We start from the raw sequence: 19,272 nt of genomic DNA on the forward strand, positions 1-19,272 counted from the left end.
AAACTTACCCAAACCTACCCTAATCTGAGAAGAAATCGATCCAAGAAACTGTGATAAAATTCATTACTTTGAATTTTTACTTGTCATAAACATACCTCAAAAATGTGTATTTTTTTTAAATCAGAGTCTTTGTCACTTAAAAGTGGACTTATTAGGTAAGATTTAAGGCTTTTAACGTTTTTACAGGTGCCTAGTGGACTCCATTTTATATTTCAAGAACAGGCACAGTATTTTTTTAAACATTTATATAAAATTTACTTGACTTAGCAACACAATTTCTCATGCCAAATTAATATATACAATTATTGTGAAAACTTCCACCTGAACAAGACCAAAAACTTATTCTTAATAGTAGGCTAATTTGTGGTAATGTACTCAGTTTTTGTTCTATATCATTAAAGTGCAAGTGGTATGCTGTTATCTGCTCCACTGGCTGTTCCACTGGCTTTTAAAAAAATAGTTGGTGGAAACTAGTTACAAAATTGTATATCTGTAATCATGTAAGAATGAGTTAACATTTTTAAAATATTTTCAGAAATATTATATAAGTACTTATAAATAAGAAATGAGTATATGTAGTTACCTGAGAACTAGAACTTACATATAGCTCTTGTTTTTTGTACATTTTTTACATATTACAAATTTTTAAATATGGGTATTGTGCCTTTTTCAAGATTATCATAATTTTGTGGAAAAAAACTCATTCAAACCCACAGTTATCTAAAAGATAATTTTCCCCTATTTTCAGAATTATACAAAGAAATCAGTCAGTTCAGAGAAGCATGTGGAGAAGCTCACTTGAAGACAATCCTAGCTGTGGGTGAACTGGGCTCCTTTACCAACATCTACAAAGCTAGCCTTGTTTCCATGATGGCAGGTAATATGTTTATTATTTTGTGGGAATGTTGTCAAAAATGTCATCAAAAGCCACAATTTATTGTCCTTTTCAAAAAAAGTGTTGTAGTAGAAATCCGTAAAGAATAGCACTAGGTAGTAATGTAAATAAAAAACTTTGTCATTCTCCTCTGTTTATTAAATTTAAAGATAATTATCTGTGTCAAGTATAAAACACAATAAAACCATTTTTTTTAAAAAGGAGACACTTAAAAATAAACGGCATATTAGTCTGTTAAAGAACAATAAAAGTATATATTTCCTAATGTTGGTGTTTGTATATATAAAGTAAGCTCACTTCTGCATTACGGAAGAAACAACTGCTGTCCAATAGAAACACTGCCTCACAAGACCACCTGGATATTCTATGGAAATGGGTTTGTTGCAGTGACATACTTCTAGCAGCAGCTCAGCTTCCAATTTGTTGCTTGGAAAAGGAAGAGTAATACATGAAAAATAAATATGATGTAGACCTAATATTTAACTTTACATAGTTCAGTAAGTTGCAGATGGTATATTTATTTGATTTGTCTTTCTAAATCATTTTTTCCAACATTACCTGCATGTGTAGCATCATTTTCCAAAATGTCTTTTATATTTATGGTTTAAAGTGCTCACATATTTGCCTTTATGTATTGCAAACTTCACCAGATCATAAATTAATCAGTTCCAGATTTTCTTGAAAACTGCTATTACACCTTGCCCTTAACTCTACTGCTGGTTATTTAATAGTTTACAAATCATAAGCTCTTTGAAAGAAAAGGTTGAAAATAAAGTGTTATGTTTTTTGTTTATTTATGTTATTTTCCTACTTTTCAGCTTTGTGCTTTACACACTTGCAATAAAAAAGCTTGTGAACAATTAGGAATTACTAGGATTTCTTCACTAATAATGGAAATGTCTGATCTTCAGCAAAGTTACAAAAATCTGCTTAAACTAATAACACACAAGCAATGGCACTACTTCTTGTCAATATTGAACACATCATTTAAAAATTCATAACCTAGGTTAGGAAAATGTGTGTGAAGAATTACTCTGATTTTTTCAGAAGCTAAATGGAGTCTGGTGTTCCAGTCAGTGAAATGTGACTTTACGTTAGGGCTGGATATGCAGTAGTTACTGACAGTCTATTCTAAAGAAAGATTTGTTCATGTGAACTATGCCCTGCTCAAAAATATACATAAGAGTACCCTAGAAGAAGAAATGTAAAAATGTATTGTGATGGAAACCAGGGCATCAGCGAGCCCAAACCCTGACACGAACACACAAACACAGTCCCGGGTTCAAATAAAGGTTGGTTTATTCACCGAAATACAGGTCTCGGACTCGCCTGGCCAAGGGAGTGCAGTCCCTTTTATTAAGGACCCAGGAGTACTTCCAGTTCCAGGGCCATTTCCCGATGGATGCACTTCCAGGTCATTTGGAAGTTCATCACAGCAGGGAGCTTGTAGATAGATAGATAGATAGATACTTCAAGGGAAATTCACATTGTATCCCTGCAGCGCCCTCTTGTGGCACCCAGTGACCCCAATAGGGCCGCTCTGCCAGACTACATCTCCCTGCATGCTCTGCTGGCTTTCCACCGGGCGCCGATATCCAGGGCTGCTGCCATCTAGCGTGCTGAGGGAGTAAAAAGCCCCCAGCAATATTTTTTCCTTTCAAAGGGTGTCTGTCCATCTCTTCCGGCTCTTCCTTCCGGGTTTGCTCCATTTCTTCCCCCCGGCCGGGATGCTTATCTGTCCGTTAGGAGTCTCCTGTTCGGGCAAGGAACCATCCCCTCTCCTAGCTGCAATGCCCGTCCAGCCCATGTGGCATCTACAGCGTAAAGCTTGAAAAGTCTACAAAGGTATTTCTAAAAACCTGGGGAGTCATCAAACTGCAGTAAGACAAAGTGTCTACTGTACAAATGGAGAAAATCTGGTACTGTTGCTGCTCTCCTTAGGAGTAGCTGCTATCCTGCAAAACAATAGTAACAACTCAGTGCGGAATCCCGAAAGAGGTGAAAAAGAAAGCCTTTTGTAATAACAGGTGACCTGCAGACATTTTTGAATGTGCCAAAATTTCTGTCCATGTGTATATTATAAGAGAACCATTGAATTAACAGTGGTGGTCATGAAAATGCAATGGAAAGTGATTAGACAACATTGTTATTATTAATTAATGCACAAATTCCATGTAATTCCAAAGAGTTCTCAGATATGTTTTTGCAACTGTATATAGCCTTCATTGTTTTCATGTAGTACACGCTTATCTGCTGTAACTGACCAGTGATTTCCAGGGTTTACGTGCCTTGTCTACAGTGACAAAGTGATATACGTAATCACCAACCTTTATTTAGTCTTTACCAGTAATAGACAATATTTATCTTTTTGTTTTACTAGCTTCTTTAATCTCTGCAGCTTATTACTCTATGTAGTGTTCAAATTGTTTAATATGATCTTAATATTTATCTGTTGAAAATGGTCTAGAAGTATAAAGCTCAAAAAACAGCAAGTGATCTCCCACTATGTTCTAATGAGTTTGTGGTTGAAAAACAGAACACTAACATATTGTAAGTCAAGTTTTGAGTATAGTATGAGAAAGATGGAGTCACCAACACTAATACTTGTTATATTTCCACTGTTTTTTTTAATAACTATGTATTTGGCAATAGTAAAAGAAGCAAAATAACTCAAAAATCTGTGTACTGAAATGAAATACTTTTCAAAAAGCAAAAGGTTTTAGAGGACCTACACTCCTAGTAGTAACAATTATTATGCATTTGATATATTATGTGGAAAAATGCAATCTGAATTCTTAATGTTGTGTTTGATTATGGAATTTCGAAGATAAGTGAATCTACGGTTATAGTCTGTACATATTCAATTGAAGACTTAAATACTTATATAAGGAAATGATTAGCATGAAATGGTCTTCATCAAATAAAATAGTTTTTGTTTTTTATTTACCATTTCTAAATTTGTTGCATGTTCACGTGTACTTTTACTCCCTCTATTGAATTACTTTCCTTTGCTGCATTTTGAGTTGCCTTCTCTAGACATATTTTTAACATTATCGGATGAACTTTATTATACTGAAGAGAAACTGTGACTGGGTTTACACCAGTAAATGTTGTACATAAATCATGTTGATTTAGCTGTTTGTCTGTCATATGAAATGTACCTATCCAGTGTGTGTGTGTGTGTGTATATTTTAGAGTATCTGAAAGAAATGTAAAGATACCAAAAAGTAAAATTTAGCTAAGAGCAACAAATTCCTTAATACCTTGAAATTTTTTATCTGAGAATTTACAAATCAAGTATGCTAAGCATAAATATTATTCTCTAAATTCTGCTATAATAAACTGTTGTCAATAATTCAGATATTATGCTTTGAAAACAGCCCTATTTTTATAATGTAGCTGTTATAATGAATTAGTCTTTAGCTTTAAAAACATAATCATCGTAGCCACAGCATGGCGCCAAAACCTTGTTCTTCAGCCATCACTGTTTTAAAATACCACTAAGATGCTAAACCAAAATATGACTGTATGCTTAACTAATAATCATGTCTTAAGCCGATTACTGTACCAAATTGTCCGCGGGTCTGATTAAGATCATTATTAAAATGCATTGCTTTTGTCACCATGGTCGTTTCTTAATCTCCTCTTGTTTCTATGAATTCAAGATGAGACTCCTGAAATTGAATAATAATTTGATCCATTAATCTCAGAAGTCTGCAATTTTATTTCACCCTTCCAGCAGTCTCCCTGGTCTACGAATGAATAGAGCTTCATTACCACAGCCTATGTTTAATAACCATTATCCATTATCATGTAATTAAGACTCCCCATAATGTATAAGAAGGACAAAGCAAGTTAAAAAAATACATAGAACATTTCTTTAATGAACTGGAAAATGTTCATCTTGTTCTGCTCAGTAATGAGGTTGCCGAGGAGCCATTAAACTTGATGCAGAACAGAAGGGGAATGATTTTTATGTCTTCAGTTTCTAGTAAATCTATTAAAGTTGCAATTTCATTTTCTATTTTTATCAAAAAGCTGATTAACCTTCATTTTATTTGACTAAAGGATTTATTTGTAAGGGAAAGAAATAACCAAGTCAGAAGTTTGCAATTTGTGTTAACTGGTTACTTTCCAAGAAGAGAATACCTTGCAGAGGGCTGGCTTTTTGTCCAGGCCTATTTGTGACCTTGTGCCAAAAACTGCCAGGATAGGCTTCTGATAGTCCTGAACTGCATTAGTAAGTTGCCTACATGGATAAATGGTTGTTTAGAAAACACAAAAATGTTCAATCAGAAGCACTAGGCAAATAACAGTACACCAAACAGTACAAATTTGAAATTTTGCAATTGTGATGACAGATACTAAAATAAACTATAATATGTGAATTTTGAAAAAATGCGTATTTGTAAAAATCGTGCTTCATGAACATTTTGTTCTTGTTTATTCTTGCTTATTTTTGAGCAGTTGCGTTTTTGTTATAATCTTGTGTGTTTTATATATATCATTGGCTTGTTAAAACAAAATAACAGTCTCAAATATACTTAATCCAACTTGAGGAGCCAAAGCATATTGTACTGCTTTCAGCACAAGGCAGAAAACAGCCTTAGACAAAGTACTAGATCATCTCAATGTCCACACTCGCATGAGACCAATTTAGTCACCAGTAAATCAAAACACTTGTTTCAGGGGTATGGAAGAAAATTCGGAGTACTTAGAGAATAACCCCATACTGACACAGAGTGAGTGAGCAAAACCCAAGGAATCACTGACCCAGGATGTTGGATTAGTGATCCAGTAGTGCTACCTGCTGAACCACTGATCTGGCCACAACAATAGATAATACATTCATGTTATATCACTTGTGTAAAATTTATTTTCTGTTATTTTGTCTATATTTCACTAATTTAAAAAGAAAAGATCATTAAAAAGATTAAGATATAAAACTACTCTAATTAAATTTCTACATCCAAGAATGGCTATAATATTTTCTGCAGTATCTGGCTTGATGTTAATTAGTCAGTCATCTTCCAAACCGCTATATCCTAACACAGGGTCACAGGGGTCTGCTGGAGCCAATCCCAGCCAACACAGGGCACAAGGCAGGAACAAATCCCTGGCCAGGGTGCCAGCCCACCGCAGGGCACACACACACACCAAGCACACACTAGGGACAATTTTAGGATCGCCAATGCACCTAACCTGCATGTCTTTGGACTGTGGGAGGAATCCAGAGCACCCGGATGACACCCACGCAGACACGGGGAGAACATGCAAAATCCATTTAGGGAGGTCCTGGAAAGTGAACCTAGGTCTCCTTACTGCGAGGCAGCAGCACTACCACTGTGCCGCCTGATGTTAATTATGTTTTATTAACTTTATTGTATTTGTAATTTAGAGTAAATAAACTAGATGTCAGTCAGACCTACAATGTTTATATGTTATTCAAATCCAATACATCATCTCCTACCTTAATCATCTAAAGATTATGAAACCAAAAGATTTAACACAAGAGTAATCCCTGGAAGAAACTGAGGCATCCTATAGATGAACAGGAGTTTGGAATGCTTTATTAATTAAACAGAGCATTAATAAATATCTAACAAATTATTTGAGTAAATAAGATTTGGACAGTTCCTTGTAAAATGCATTTGACTTTCTTCCTAATTATAACTTAGAAAGAATATGACAATAGATGGATAATAGAATTCTTCCATCTGTGTAAAATAGGGTGACGTGGTAGCAAAGTAGTGAAAGATACTACCATAAATTGTTCATTAAGAAGTGTCACAGTAGACATAACCCAAAGAGTGATGTTAAATGGTTAGGAGTTATTATGAATCAAAATCTGCTGAGTTAGCATACATTTTACTTTAGTAGGATCTGAGCCTGAAACATTCCAAACACATGTGACCAAATGAGTCCGGTGTCAGTAAAATGAACTAGGCTATGCATTACACCCAATTTATGAGGTGTATATTTTATCAGAAGTTGGTTTCATTCATTATCTGAAATTATGATTTTTCTTTTTTTTATAATTTTAGATAGTTTAGGTCATTTCTTAGCCACTGTGAATTGGAGACTGGCATACGACTCTTCCATCTAAGTACAATTAGAAGGCAAGTTAACAATGTAACAAGTACAGCTATGTTAGACAAGCTATTGAGTGAAACAGTCCCGTCTCTGATGACTCCAGTGTGGATGATGGCTAATTGATATTCCTATAGCTTCTTCTCACAAAGTAAAATAGAGTAAAATTTCAGTCCATTCATGTGATACATTTTGGATTAAAAATTATTTTAATCTTTGCATAGCACATATTAATTAGTGTCTGTGATTTGGAGTATAAGACGTTGTTCCAGAGTTGATTTATACACGTTTAAGGTGAGTTGCCCTATAGATATTGGAATGAATCTGAAGTTCCTTTCTCTGCAGTTGTCTCTATAGTGGATGAAGCGTTTGATTTGGAACCTGATACATATTACAGTTAATCCTGTTCTGATTCCATTTAGTGAAAAAAGGGTGTTGCTGTGAGTTATTTTTAATATGTAAGACTCCCAAAAGTCTCATTTGGTGCCTGAATTAAAATCTGTATATTTCAATAATGGGGGAAACACATGGTTTGCTTTTAATACTGTGCATTTGACAGGGATAAAACTGAATCAATTTGCCAGATTTGTGGTGAGCTTTGATCTAGTACATTTTTTCTTGTAACTATAATTGTTTGTAGATAGTGTTGCACATGAAATAGTATTCAAAGAGGAACACTGTGTCATTTCTTTTTGTGGAGATTTAGGTATGCATATATGTATGTGACACATTAGTAATCAAACAGGTTTGTCTGAAAATTAATAAATTTGAATCTGTAGTTCTAATGTGGTCTCAAATAAAGTATATTTAGAGGTAATAAAATTAGAATTTACTAGTTTTGACATAATTATATGGATATTTTCATCAGATGTATCAATGTTAAAAAGGTCATGTTGAGGTAAATACTGTAGTTTTCATAAATTGAAATGAGTAAAGACATGCAAACATTTGTGACCTGCATATGCATTAATTTATTTGGTCCAATAACATTCCAATTATTTACATCAGCCAGATCCAAAAATGTTTTGGTATTTTTTTTTTTTTTATTGCAGTTCAACATTGCAATGAGAGCCATAGCTGCTAATAATACTCTAATCCCCTTTCTCCACAAGTGTGTTCAGGATTTGAATAGCCATTCAAACTAAATCTTTATTGAACTTAAGTGAGATGTCTGGGAGAATGACATATGGCAGTACCCAACCCCCATGCTCTTGCTGTTTTCTTTTCCTGAAATCTTTTTTCTTCTACAAGTCAGCCTGTCAAAGATGAATTTTAAGATATTTTTGCCAGTACTTTAGCTTGTTATATAATTGAATCTTGTTTTCAGTGCTTCCTGTTTTCCAGTAATCATTGTACACAGTTATTGGCTGGTGTACCAAAGGACACATCTCCTGAAGCACCAAATAAATTTTTTTTTTTTAGCTTTTTCCATTTAAATTGGTTTACAGTCTAACAATTAATAATTTCAAAATACAGTTTTGTCATGTTCTTTTTCCTTTTGTTAGAATCATTCTGTGGTATGCATTATACTCTATGTTAATAAAATTCTCATCGAAACAGATTAAACGTGACATTATATAAAATGTTTTTTAATCAGTGTTTTTTTTTTTTTTTTCTTGCATCATCTGTTTATCTGACTTGGTGTAGTACATCTTGAACTGTTCTGTATATATTTTTTATGTTTAAACAAGGTACTGTATTAATTAATATTTTCCTATCTCATTTAACATTTTCACTGAGAACAAAACATTATACGGTCTACAAGTTTTAAAATATATTTTAATGCTTCTTCATCAGGACAAGATTCACTGTGCTATAATATATCTAAAATTCATATTGTTTTTTAGCCATCATTAATCACTGTAGAATAGTAAATTGGACTGAGTGAGTGCTTTTATTTTTTATGAAATAATTTTGTGGTTTCACTCACAATTTTTTTTGGTTGTTTAAATGGTGAACTTTTTTAAAGAAGTGCCAATAGAATCAACCAATAAAAACATTTTTCATTTTGAAACTACTGACTCCAACTCTATTTTTCCATATGAACTACATTATTATCTGCCTGTTCTCTAATGCAACAATGCATGTTTAAAGCAGATTAATACCTAGCATCATGATGTAAAAGCACCATAGCAAGACTTTGGCTTATTTTTTAAGTAGTTTAGGATTTTATTGTTTTTAATACAGGAATGTTGATAATCAGGAGTGCTGCTGAGAAAATGGAGTATCAGCTTGAAGTGTTATTATTTAGTTTTTTAAACTTATTTACTGGTTGATGGTGATCTCCTGGGTGGACATATTTGTGCAAAGGCAAACTGTATGTCCATCCATCCATTTTCCAACCCACTGAATCCGAACACAGGGTCACGGGGGTCTGCTGGAGCCAATCCCAGCCAACACAGGGCACAAGGCAGGAACAAATCCCGGGCAGGGTGCCAATCCACCGCAGGACACACACAAACACACCCTCACACCAAGCACACACTAGGGCCAATTTAGAATCGCCAGTCTACCTAACCTGCATGTCTTTGGACTGTGGGAGGAAACCGGAGCGCCCGGAGGAAACCCACGCAGACACGGTGAGAACATGCAAACTCCACACAGGGAGGACCCGGGAAGCGAACCCAGGTCTCATACTGTATGTATTAAAGTGAAACCTGAATTTAAAGCTACAGCATTGATTGCTCAGTTCTTTATAAGTTTCAAGAAGCTGTATTCTAATAATTTTAGCACCTAGTACTGCTACATGCCACTTCTGTGGTAAAGGCTGCATATAGTTATTCTTTTTCCTTAAAGGTCTTCTATCTTTGATGCTCCTGCACAACAAACATTAAGTGACAATGAGTACTTTTTTAAAATCATTAGAATATTATACTTAAAAGCAGCAAATTCTAGTCACCACTTTTATACATATTCTTGAGTGTGTTGGAGTATTAATTGTGCCCATCAAACCACTTTAATACACATCCCTAAGTGTGTTGGAATATTGTGCCCTTCATATAACCAACTTTTTAATTATTTTTTAATGGATTTTACAGTCTGACCAAACCTTTTATTTCTTAAACTTTCAACTTTTTAGCACATACTGTATTCAGTTCTGCTGAATCACCAGAACACTTTAATTAATGTTTTTTTTTTTTTTAATTTCTCATATCTGTTAAGTAACTTGTAAGAGGTGCCAGAAGTACCAAAAACAGGCACCAGGTCTAAAGTGATACAGTGAATTCACATATTGTTTATATGCTTGCCATGGTTTACAACCATGAGTAGTCCATATAGGTGTTCAGAGTAATGTGCTTCTTGTCTTTTTCAGGATCAGACTTTATAAAGACATCAACCGGAAAAGAATCGGTTAATGCAACATTCCCTGTTGCTTTAGTGATGGTGAGAGCAATACGGGACTATTTCTGGAGGACTGGCTATAAGGTATTTATGTACAAACTTATAAATTGTTACAAAAAAGAGACATTCTCAAACATGCTTAATCCTGTTTATACTTTTATAATATCGACCTGCAGGTGGAAGCTGCCATCGCTGTACTTTGTATATAAGAGCCAGATCGAATGTTATTTACCTTTATTTATTTACTTACTTCCTACAGCGTAAAGTCACAAGTAGACTGCAGAGCTTCCCGTGTACATATACAAAGTACAGCAATGGCAAAAGTGCGACGTTGATTCTTGCTCCGATGTAGAACCATCGTCATCATCTGAGTTCACCTCTATAGCGCATCTTTATGTGAAAACAGCAGTGTCAGATGGGGGGATGGGGGGGTGGCATCGTGAACGTGACTGATAGAATAAAACTAAATTAAAAAAAATAAAAAAATAAAAAACAAAGCTAACCTTTACAAGTATCATGAATTTACACCGGCTGTTACAGACTGAAATCAAATGTATGTTTTTATTCTAAGATAGTAAGAATAAGAGCAGCTCACTTCTCAAAACGGACTCGTCCGGGGTCGAACTCGTGAAGTTTTGATTACCAGTCAACAGCTGATAACGTTGCGCCACCGAAGCGGTCGTAGCAAATGCGTGTGGATGTCGCACCCTAACGCGGTTTCTTTTTCTGCAGTTATATTCTTGAATAGAAGCGCACTTGTTCTGTTATATTTGTACATTTTGTGAAAGTGTTTATTTGATATTTGGAATTCAAGCTTCACACATTATACACTTCATGTCTACATTTTGTCAATTATTACTAAAACATGAAAAAAGTTTCTGTTTTAACGATGTGTTTACATAGATTCCAAATAACGATATAATATTTATAAAAGGTGTCATTTTGCTTGACTTCTCACTCTATACAACTCTAAGCAACTAACACGCAGATAAACAGACTTGAGCTGAGAAAACTGTGTGGTGGTGGGGGGATGTGATAGTAGGCTGCTTGCTGCTTATCGACACATTTACAGGACAAAAGACACTGATGGAGAGGTGCGAAGCAATTTAAGGTGGGACAGATCTATGAGTTTTTTCGTAGGCTCTGGTAATTCTAGTGTTAATGTCCTTTTCAGTTTGAGATAGATAGATAGATACTTTATCAATCCCAAGGGGAAATTCACATACTCCAGCAGCAGCATAGTGATACAAAAAACAATATTAAATTAAAGAGTAATAAAAATGCAGGTAAAAATAGACAATAACTTTGAATAATGTTAACGTTTACTCCCCCGGGTGGAATTGAAGAGTCGCATAGTTTGGGGGAGGAATGATCTCCTCAGTCTGTCAGTGGAGCAGGACAGTGACAGCAGTCTGTTGCTGAAGCTGCTCCTCTGTCTGGAGATGACATTGCTTAGTGGATGCAGTGGATTCTCCATAACTGATAGGAGCCTGCTGAGCGCCCATCGCTCTGCCACGGATGTCAAACTGTCCAGCTCCATGCCTACAATAGAGCCTGCTTTCCTCACCACTTTGTCCAGGCGTGAGGCATCCTTCTTCTTAATGCTGCCTCCCCAGCACACCACCGCGTAGAAGAGGGCGCTCGCCACAACCGTCTGATAGAACATCTGCAGCAGATCTGTGGTATCTGAGTCCGTAGGCAGTGAAAAAAAGATAAGCTTATGTTTTTTTGTGTGGTATGCTTGATTTGTATTTGTTTGTGCTATCATTCATTTACTTTATAATGCTCTTGTTTTTACTAAGTAACTCTTAGGAAATACTGTTGAGGTTAGCTTGGTAATCTGATACATGTATAATTTTATCATAGAGTTAGACTTATTCATTTTAGTGTGATTCTACAGATTGTGGGATTTTTTTTTTTGTTTTTTCTTTTCAAGCTTTACAGGGCAATATCAAAGTGCTGACAGAACACAAAAACAAGGTACTTGTACAGGAGGCTAATGAACACCTTCATCAGAGGATAGAGAAATTACTGCTTTATTTGATACATTCCATTCTTGCAAGTTCATAATGGTGAAAAAATCAATGTATAGTAAAAACGCAATGAATGCATAGATCTAGCATGTCTTGTGTTTACAATATTAGCAATTGAATTTGCTTTAATGTTATGGAGTGTGTGTGTGTGTGTGTGTGTGTGTGTGTGTGTGTGTGTGTGTGTGTGTGTGTGTGTGTGTGTTTTTTCCAACAATTTGAGTCCCTTTATGTGATCAATATTATCTGAATTTCACATATGGCCTGAGCATCTTACAGATCAGTTGTGTATCTTGATTGCAGCAGTGTAGTCATCTGCAGGTAGATTTGTTTAGCAGAATAATACCCACAGTGCTTATTTAGCCACAAAGCAAATTTCCATGACAGCAAATTAAGCTTAATGTTGTGGCCTCACAAACTCTGTATTTTGAACCATTTGAGCATCGGTTGATTGAAATTGAAAAAATTTGAATTAACAAAATTTTTAATTAATTTGAAATAACTGTGGTAAACATTGAGGTAGACAGGGGTCACTGTCCCTGTGCCACACAAATGATACCTTGTTAAAGTTTTGTTATGGTGAATTTAACCTATCCTGATGGTGTATGTGTACTCACTAGTTAAGACGGTGTCTTTGTATAATGCATAAAATATCAAAATGTCTTTTAAAAATGTATTGTTTTCATTATACATCTTTACATATTGTATTTGTTGTGTAGTTTAACAAGTCAGGTTATTTGACTACAATTGCTCGGTTTGATTTTACATTTTGTATTTTAGTTTTGTTTTATAATGTATGTTTCATCTACTGTGGTGGGCTGGCGCCCTGCCTGGGATTTGTTCCTGCCTTGCGCCCTGTGTTGGCTGGGATTGGCTCCAGCAGACCCCCATGACCCTGTGTTAGGATACAGCGGGTTGGAAAATGACTGACTGACTGTTTCATCTATTCCTTATACATTCCTTCTAAAGTGTGTGATTGCACTAAACAACAAAAGACACATACAGTACTACAGTAATTTAAGGTGGTCAGTGTAAGTGTGATCAAGATTTAAATATAGATACACCGATGTTGTGGCCCTCTAGTTTTAATGGTGGTTAGTGCTCATGCACCTTGTACATACTAATGTCCATTTAACAATTTCTTCTCATTTAGGCAATATGTTTGTTTCTAGGTGGGGTTTAAACCTGCTGGAGGAATTCGTAGTGCTAAGGAGTCAATTTCTTGGTTATCTCTGATGAAGGAAGAACTAGGAGACGATTGGGTGAAACCACAGTTGTTTCGCTTGGGAGCAAGTACACTTCTAGCTGATATTGAAAGACAGGTATACCTTACACAAAAAATGGACCGTTCTAAAATATGTTTTAGCAGCTTTTAAATGTTCATTTTTGTTTCTTTAAACATGAAATGTCAATATGTTATTATGTATTTTCAATGTTGCTCAGAAGAAATTTAAGTACTCTTTAAATTTTTTCATTAAAATAAATCTGCCAACATTCATTTAAAAGTAATGTTAGCAAAACAGAAAAAAGCTTTAAGAAAAATAAAAAAGAACCTGGGTTAAATGTTTCCAAAGACTTATGCTTACAAAAAGACCAAAACTATATCTTCTCAATCCAAATGGTTGAATGCATACTTTTGGTTGATTGTGTCAAGACTTTCATTCTGTATTGCAGTACAGTACTTTTTATGTACTATGCAGTGCCATTGAAGAGTATTTGCCTTTTTTCTTATTTTTTCTATTATTGAAGATTTTTGACATTGAATGCTTTCAGATGTTCAACTGTAATCTGTTATTAGATAAAGGGCACCTATTTTTTTCTATGTGTTATTTGGCCTAAAGAGTTATCTTTGGCAACATTTCAAAGTAGGTATCAGGCAAAAGATTACAGTATAAAGCAGGAGTTCTTCCATAACTTTTTATTTTGATTTTCATTTACTAAAGATGCATCTAACATTCATATGTGCAATATTATAAATAACACAATCATGCGCACTATTACAATTACACAAAATCTATAAATACTTGATGTTCAAATTCAAAATATTTACCCAGCATGTTGGAATGTCTTTTTGGCATTGGTGATTCACATAACCTTTTAGCTTAGAACTAAAATGCTTTAGGTGTGAAATTTTAAGTTTAATTAGTCACCCTAAAATTTTTCATTTATGTATAGGTTTGTTACTGCTCATAATATAATTGTATTCTGCCTGTTGCAATTATTTTGCAAGGTATGCAGTTCTTCACATTAGTGTAAAGTTACTCTTCTCCATGGGGGGAAAATATATACCATATGCATGTTTTAACCACAATTTGGTTTTTTTTTTTGGTATTCTACCATGTGTATATGCATTTTGTGGAGTTGTTATAAACACAAATAGTCTATAGTAATAATGTGCCAATATAGAGACAGAATTTGGGCTGTGATTATATGTTTATAAAAGTTATGTGCTTTGTCCTAAGACAAAACTTTCTGAGAGATTTTGCTAAGGATTAAAAAGATGTCAATTAATAATTCATTCACTGAATAACTTGCAAAATTCTCTTAACTCACAATACAATGCTTTAGACAGGGGTGAACAAAGTCAGTCCTAGAGGGCCACAGTGGCTGCAAGTTTTTGATCCAACCCAGTTGCTTAATTAGAAAACAATCCTTGCCAATAATCATATTTCATGGCTTGTTAGTGCTTTAACTCTGCCATGTCAGGTCATTCTCATATCCTAGTTTTTTTTCCTTTCTAAGGATATCATCCAAATAATTAGAAGTCTAAAATGAAGGAGTAATTCTCAGTCCTTCACTTTTTTCTCTTCACTTTTCTTCCAAGTATTTAATTAAACCAAATAGTGCACGGTAAATACACATAGGTGTAAATTATAACAAGCTAAATGGGGAACTGCTGCTTTCCTTTGTCATTTGCATCTTACTGCTAATAAGGTGCAATTAAAAACCAAGAATACAGCTGTTTAAGACTAAAATAAGCAATAAGGGTTCAAAATCTTGACGAGCGAGACAACTAAAATGAAGTAGAAGTGTGACTTGAGCTATAAGTGCATTTTTTATTAGGCCATTGGGTTGGAACAAAAACCTGCAGCCACTGCAGCCCTCTAGGAACAACTTTGCCCACCCCTGCTTAAGGATAAGTTGTGTGAAATTATTAAAAAGAAAATATGTTGGAACTACCTGTACTATCCATCTGAGTTAGGTTAAAATCTAAGTAATTAGATGAGTAAAGACCTCAATGTAGACTCAGTGTTAATGTCTGCAGTGCACAAATGTCTGTTATATGCGATTTAATCTGCGATTCGTAAAGTCAGTGTTAATGTTTGTGATGTGCCATCTTTTGGAATATAAGAGACTTAGCAACTGGATGGAGAAACATACATTCACACAGCCACTTAAGGTGATTAAATGATTCCACATTTAAAAATGTGTTGCCTTAGAATTCAGTTTGAAAGTTTCCTTGTCATTATGACTGTAAAATGCCTTTCTGTTTTGCTTACTGAACATATGATATAGGATTAGTTGTGATACTGTCAAGATCTAACTATATTATGTAATTTTTTTTAAGTCAACCATATCCATACAGAATACAGCTATATAGGCAAATCTTAACTAACAAAGAGTATGGAGTAGAAAAAAATGTACCAGTGGCTTTAAGGGCAGGTGAGGCACAGTCCCTTATTCTCCAACAGATGACGACGTTGTGCAGAAATTGAGTAGTAAACTCGCTGCAGTCATTTAACACATTATTAAAATATTTATAGCAAATTCAACTTAGTCATAATAATCGGTTTATTCTGATTTTCTATGATATGCTCGATGCAGTTTATTATCTGGAAAAATGTTTATTTTTGGAGTAGGTGATATTTTTTGCAGTGTTATTAGCATAGATTTGCTCATGTGTTCACATGTGCTGCCTGAAGTTTTCACTTCCACAGAGCCCTTTTAAGCAACCCATTCATACCTTGCTATTTTGGAGTAGATTATTCTTATTATTATTAATAATAATAATAATAATATGAATTGTGTAAATTAATTATGTATAATAAGCACTTTGCCCATTGAACAAACAATCACTCTGCCACCATGCCATCCCTTGAGCCAATAAGGTGAGATAATTGTGGATTCCAGGACTGTTGAAACTTAAAGAGCATCATGCAAAGTATAAAGATAGTTTGGAAAATCTTTTCAGAAGAACATATAAGCTACTATGATGAAGAAATACTTAATTTATGAACAAGTGATTGTTGTTTTAAAAATGCTACATTAGTCAGTTTTTGGATGATCTTGATAAATGTTTTGAACTCTTCTTTTAAATCATATCCTATTTTGCCATTGTTAGACAAAAATATAAATTCAACACTTAATATGTGAGTAATGTAATTAATGCATGCAGTATTACTATAACAATTTTTTTTTTTTCTTTCACAGATATTTCATTATGTGACTGGAAGATATGCTGCTTACCATGAGCTACCTATGTCTTAAATGAACATGAAAGTATGAGCTTCAAGTGCAAAAATATAGTCATTATTTACTGTATAAAGAAGAAAGATAAATAATTTCTAAAAGCATGTTTTGCTTTCTGAAAAGATAGCTAAGTGTTTGTAGGCAATAGTTACTTTAGATACAAAGAGAACCAATCTGAGAATTTGAAGAACATGTTTAATCTGCTTTCTAAATTATAAAAGAGACATGACTTTTCTGAAATTGAAGTTTGCTTCAATATGAATTAATGCTAATTATAATTATTATTACATAATTTTCTATTGCAATTTAAGGCAAACAAAATATTTTAGGTGATTTAGATACTTGTTACACCAAAACTTTTTAAAAACTTAATCTTTTTTTTTTTTTGGTTTGTTGAATTAAGCTGAATTAAAATGATTTAGTAGTTATAATGTTCAGATAACTATTAAAGCTTAATATTACCATTATTTTTGTTCTGTATGACTCTCTGAATAATGCAGAATTTTCATGTCATTCTTGTAACTTTGCAATAAAATATTTTTGACTTCCAGTATTTTCAGACATCCCATCCTATTAGATTATTAGCTTTGGACATTTCCATGTTATGTTGAATTGATCTGAATTAATGTTACAGTCTAGCCAACTGGTCAAAGATGTAGCTTGTCACCTGTCGTCTTCAGATAATGAAATCAAGTGCTGCATTTCAATTTATGTATGTTTGGTTCTTTGGGTATATGTAAGCAAAAAATATTGGTCTTATTTCTCAAAACATAAGTACATTACTGTATATGTAAAGATTAATGAAGTATTGCAAACTATAAGCAGGATATGTGACAGGATGTGTATTTTGAGGTTTGGAATGTGAGAACAGTGAGGCCTCCGTTTCTGTTATCCAACATAATCCTTCGTGTAAGCACATGAAAACTACTCTTTAGATTATGAGAATATATTGGAAAAAATAAGAGTCTGAAGAGAGGGGAAAAAAAACTTCTTTTTTGAAGCAGAAATGAAAATGGAAGGTTTAGTCTTTCAATAGAAAATTGAAGACTATTACCATGGAAGAGACAAGTTTCTAAGTAAAAGCTATCTTTGATATTGATTATCAAAGAGAATTATGTACATAGTCAAAATATTAATAAATCCTGAAAAGGAAGACAGAAGCAGAGCCAGAAAATCTAGTAATAGGCCAAACATATAATCCATTATCAGCATAAGGAAATAATGAAGTATTGGGCATTGACTGTAAGAAAATTTTAATCATCTCAGTCAGGCAAAACAAATGAATTAGATGTGTGTGAAAGAGAGAGTGAAATACAGCACTTGACAAAAAAGGAAATGTTTAAAAATTTGGTGGTTATGATATAATGACCAATACAATAAAGATCAGCTACGTTTGACAAGAAACTACATTTGAGGGCATTATTTTCCCATGTGACGAACATTAAAACAAGAACTGCCCATTCAGCCTAACAAAGCTTGCCAGTCCTATCAACTTATAGATTTCTAAAGAAAGCGCTTGTGGGCAAGGAAAGGATTACCAAGTTGGCTACCATTTGTTTTGGCAGAGTGTAAAAACATGGAGATACATAGTGTAGCTATAGATCTCAGATTAGATGAGCATGTATTACTGATATACTAATACTTAAGGATATACTAATAGCAGAGTGCTTAAAGGGTGCAAAGTCTAAAGTAATAAGAAAAAAGTAAGAAATGTCCAGCAACTATGGTGAAGATTAAAAATCAAATGATTTTTAAAATGTACATGTATTCTATAGACTGACAGTACAACATATCCTTAAGAAAAATTTAACTTGGAACAAGAGTGTACAGCACAAGAAAAGTGAAACAAGCAAGTGAAGTTATAATAAAATATGAAAGACTTGAAAATAAAATTAAAATCAATTTATGGAAAGCTGTATTACCTTTTAATTTTTCAAGGTTCAATATAATGTAACTAATTTACTCTGTATATTCAATTTAATGTAAAAATGTATTTTTATAAAGTGTGCTTTCATCTATGACCACAGCATTCTACACACTAGTAAATGCAGAACAGTTAAAATGTTCTCTCTCGGCCGTACTATTGCAACCCTGTTCTGGCAGGACTTCCTTCTGCTGCTATCAGCTGTTCCTCCAGCTCCCCCAGAATGCAGCTACTCGACTGGTGTTCTTTTATTGACAATTACATTAAGTTTATGCAAAGAGTCAATATTTTCAGTGTTGGCCCTTCTTTTTCAAGACCTCTGCAATTCACCCTGCCATGCTGTCAATCAACTTCTGGGCCAAATCCTGACTGATGGCAGCGCATTCTTGCATAATCAATGCTTGGAGTTTGTCAGAATTTGTGGGTTTTTGTTTGTCCACCCACCTCTTGAGGGTTGACCACAAGTTCTCAATGGGATTAAGGTCTGGGGAGTTTCCTGGCCATGGACCCGAAATTTTGAT

At 34.2% G+C, this 19,272-nt stretch overlaps 1 protein-coding gene across 1 annotated transcript in view; it reads left to right on the forward strand.

Moving 5' to 3' along the window:
* dera (deoxyribose-phosphate aldolase (putative)) overlaps nucleotides 1-17,334 on the forward strand; it is a 43,920-nt gene extending 26,586 nt beyond the window's left edge. Inside the window, exons 6-9 of the mRNA XM_028804875.2 lie at nucleotides 749-877; nucleotides 10,299-10,411; nucleotides 13,530-13,679; nucleotides 16,789-17,334. Coding sequence (XP_028660708.1) covers nucleotides 749-877; nucleotides 10,299-10,411; nucleotides 13,530-13,679; nucleotides 16,789-16,845 — 449 coding nt within the window. The 3' untranslated portion in view covers nucleotides 16,846-17,334. The remainder of the gene's footprint in view (nucleotides 1-748; nucleotides 878-10,298; nucleotides 10,412-13,529; nucleotides 13,680-16,788) is intronic.
* The last annotated feature ends 1,938 nt before the right edge of the window (nucleotides 17,335-19,272 follow it).

Source organism: Erpetoichthys calabaricus, chromosome 1 (assembly GCF_900747795.2).
Source record: "Erpetoichthys calabaricus chromosome 1, fErpCal1.3, whole genome shotgun sequence".
NCBI lineage: Eukaryota > Metazoa > Chordata > Cladistia > Polypteriformes > Polypteridae > Erpetoichthys > Erpetoichthys calabaricus.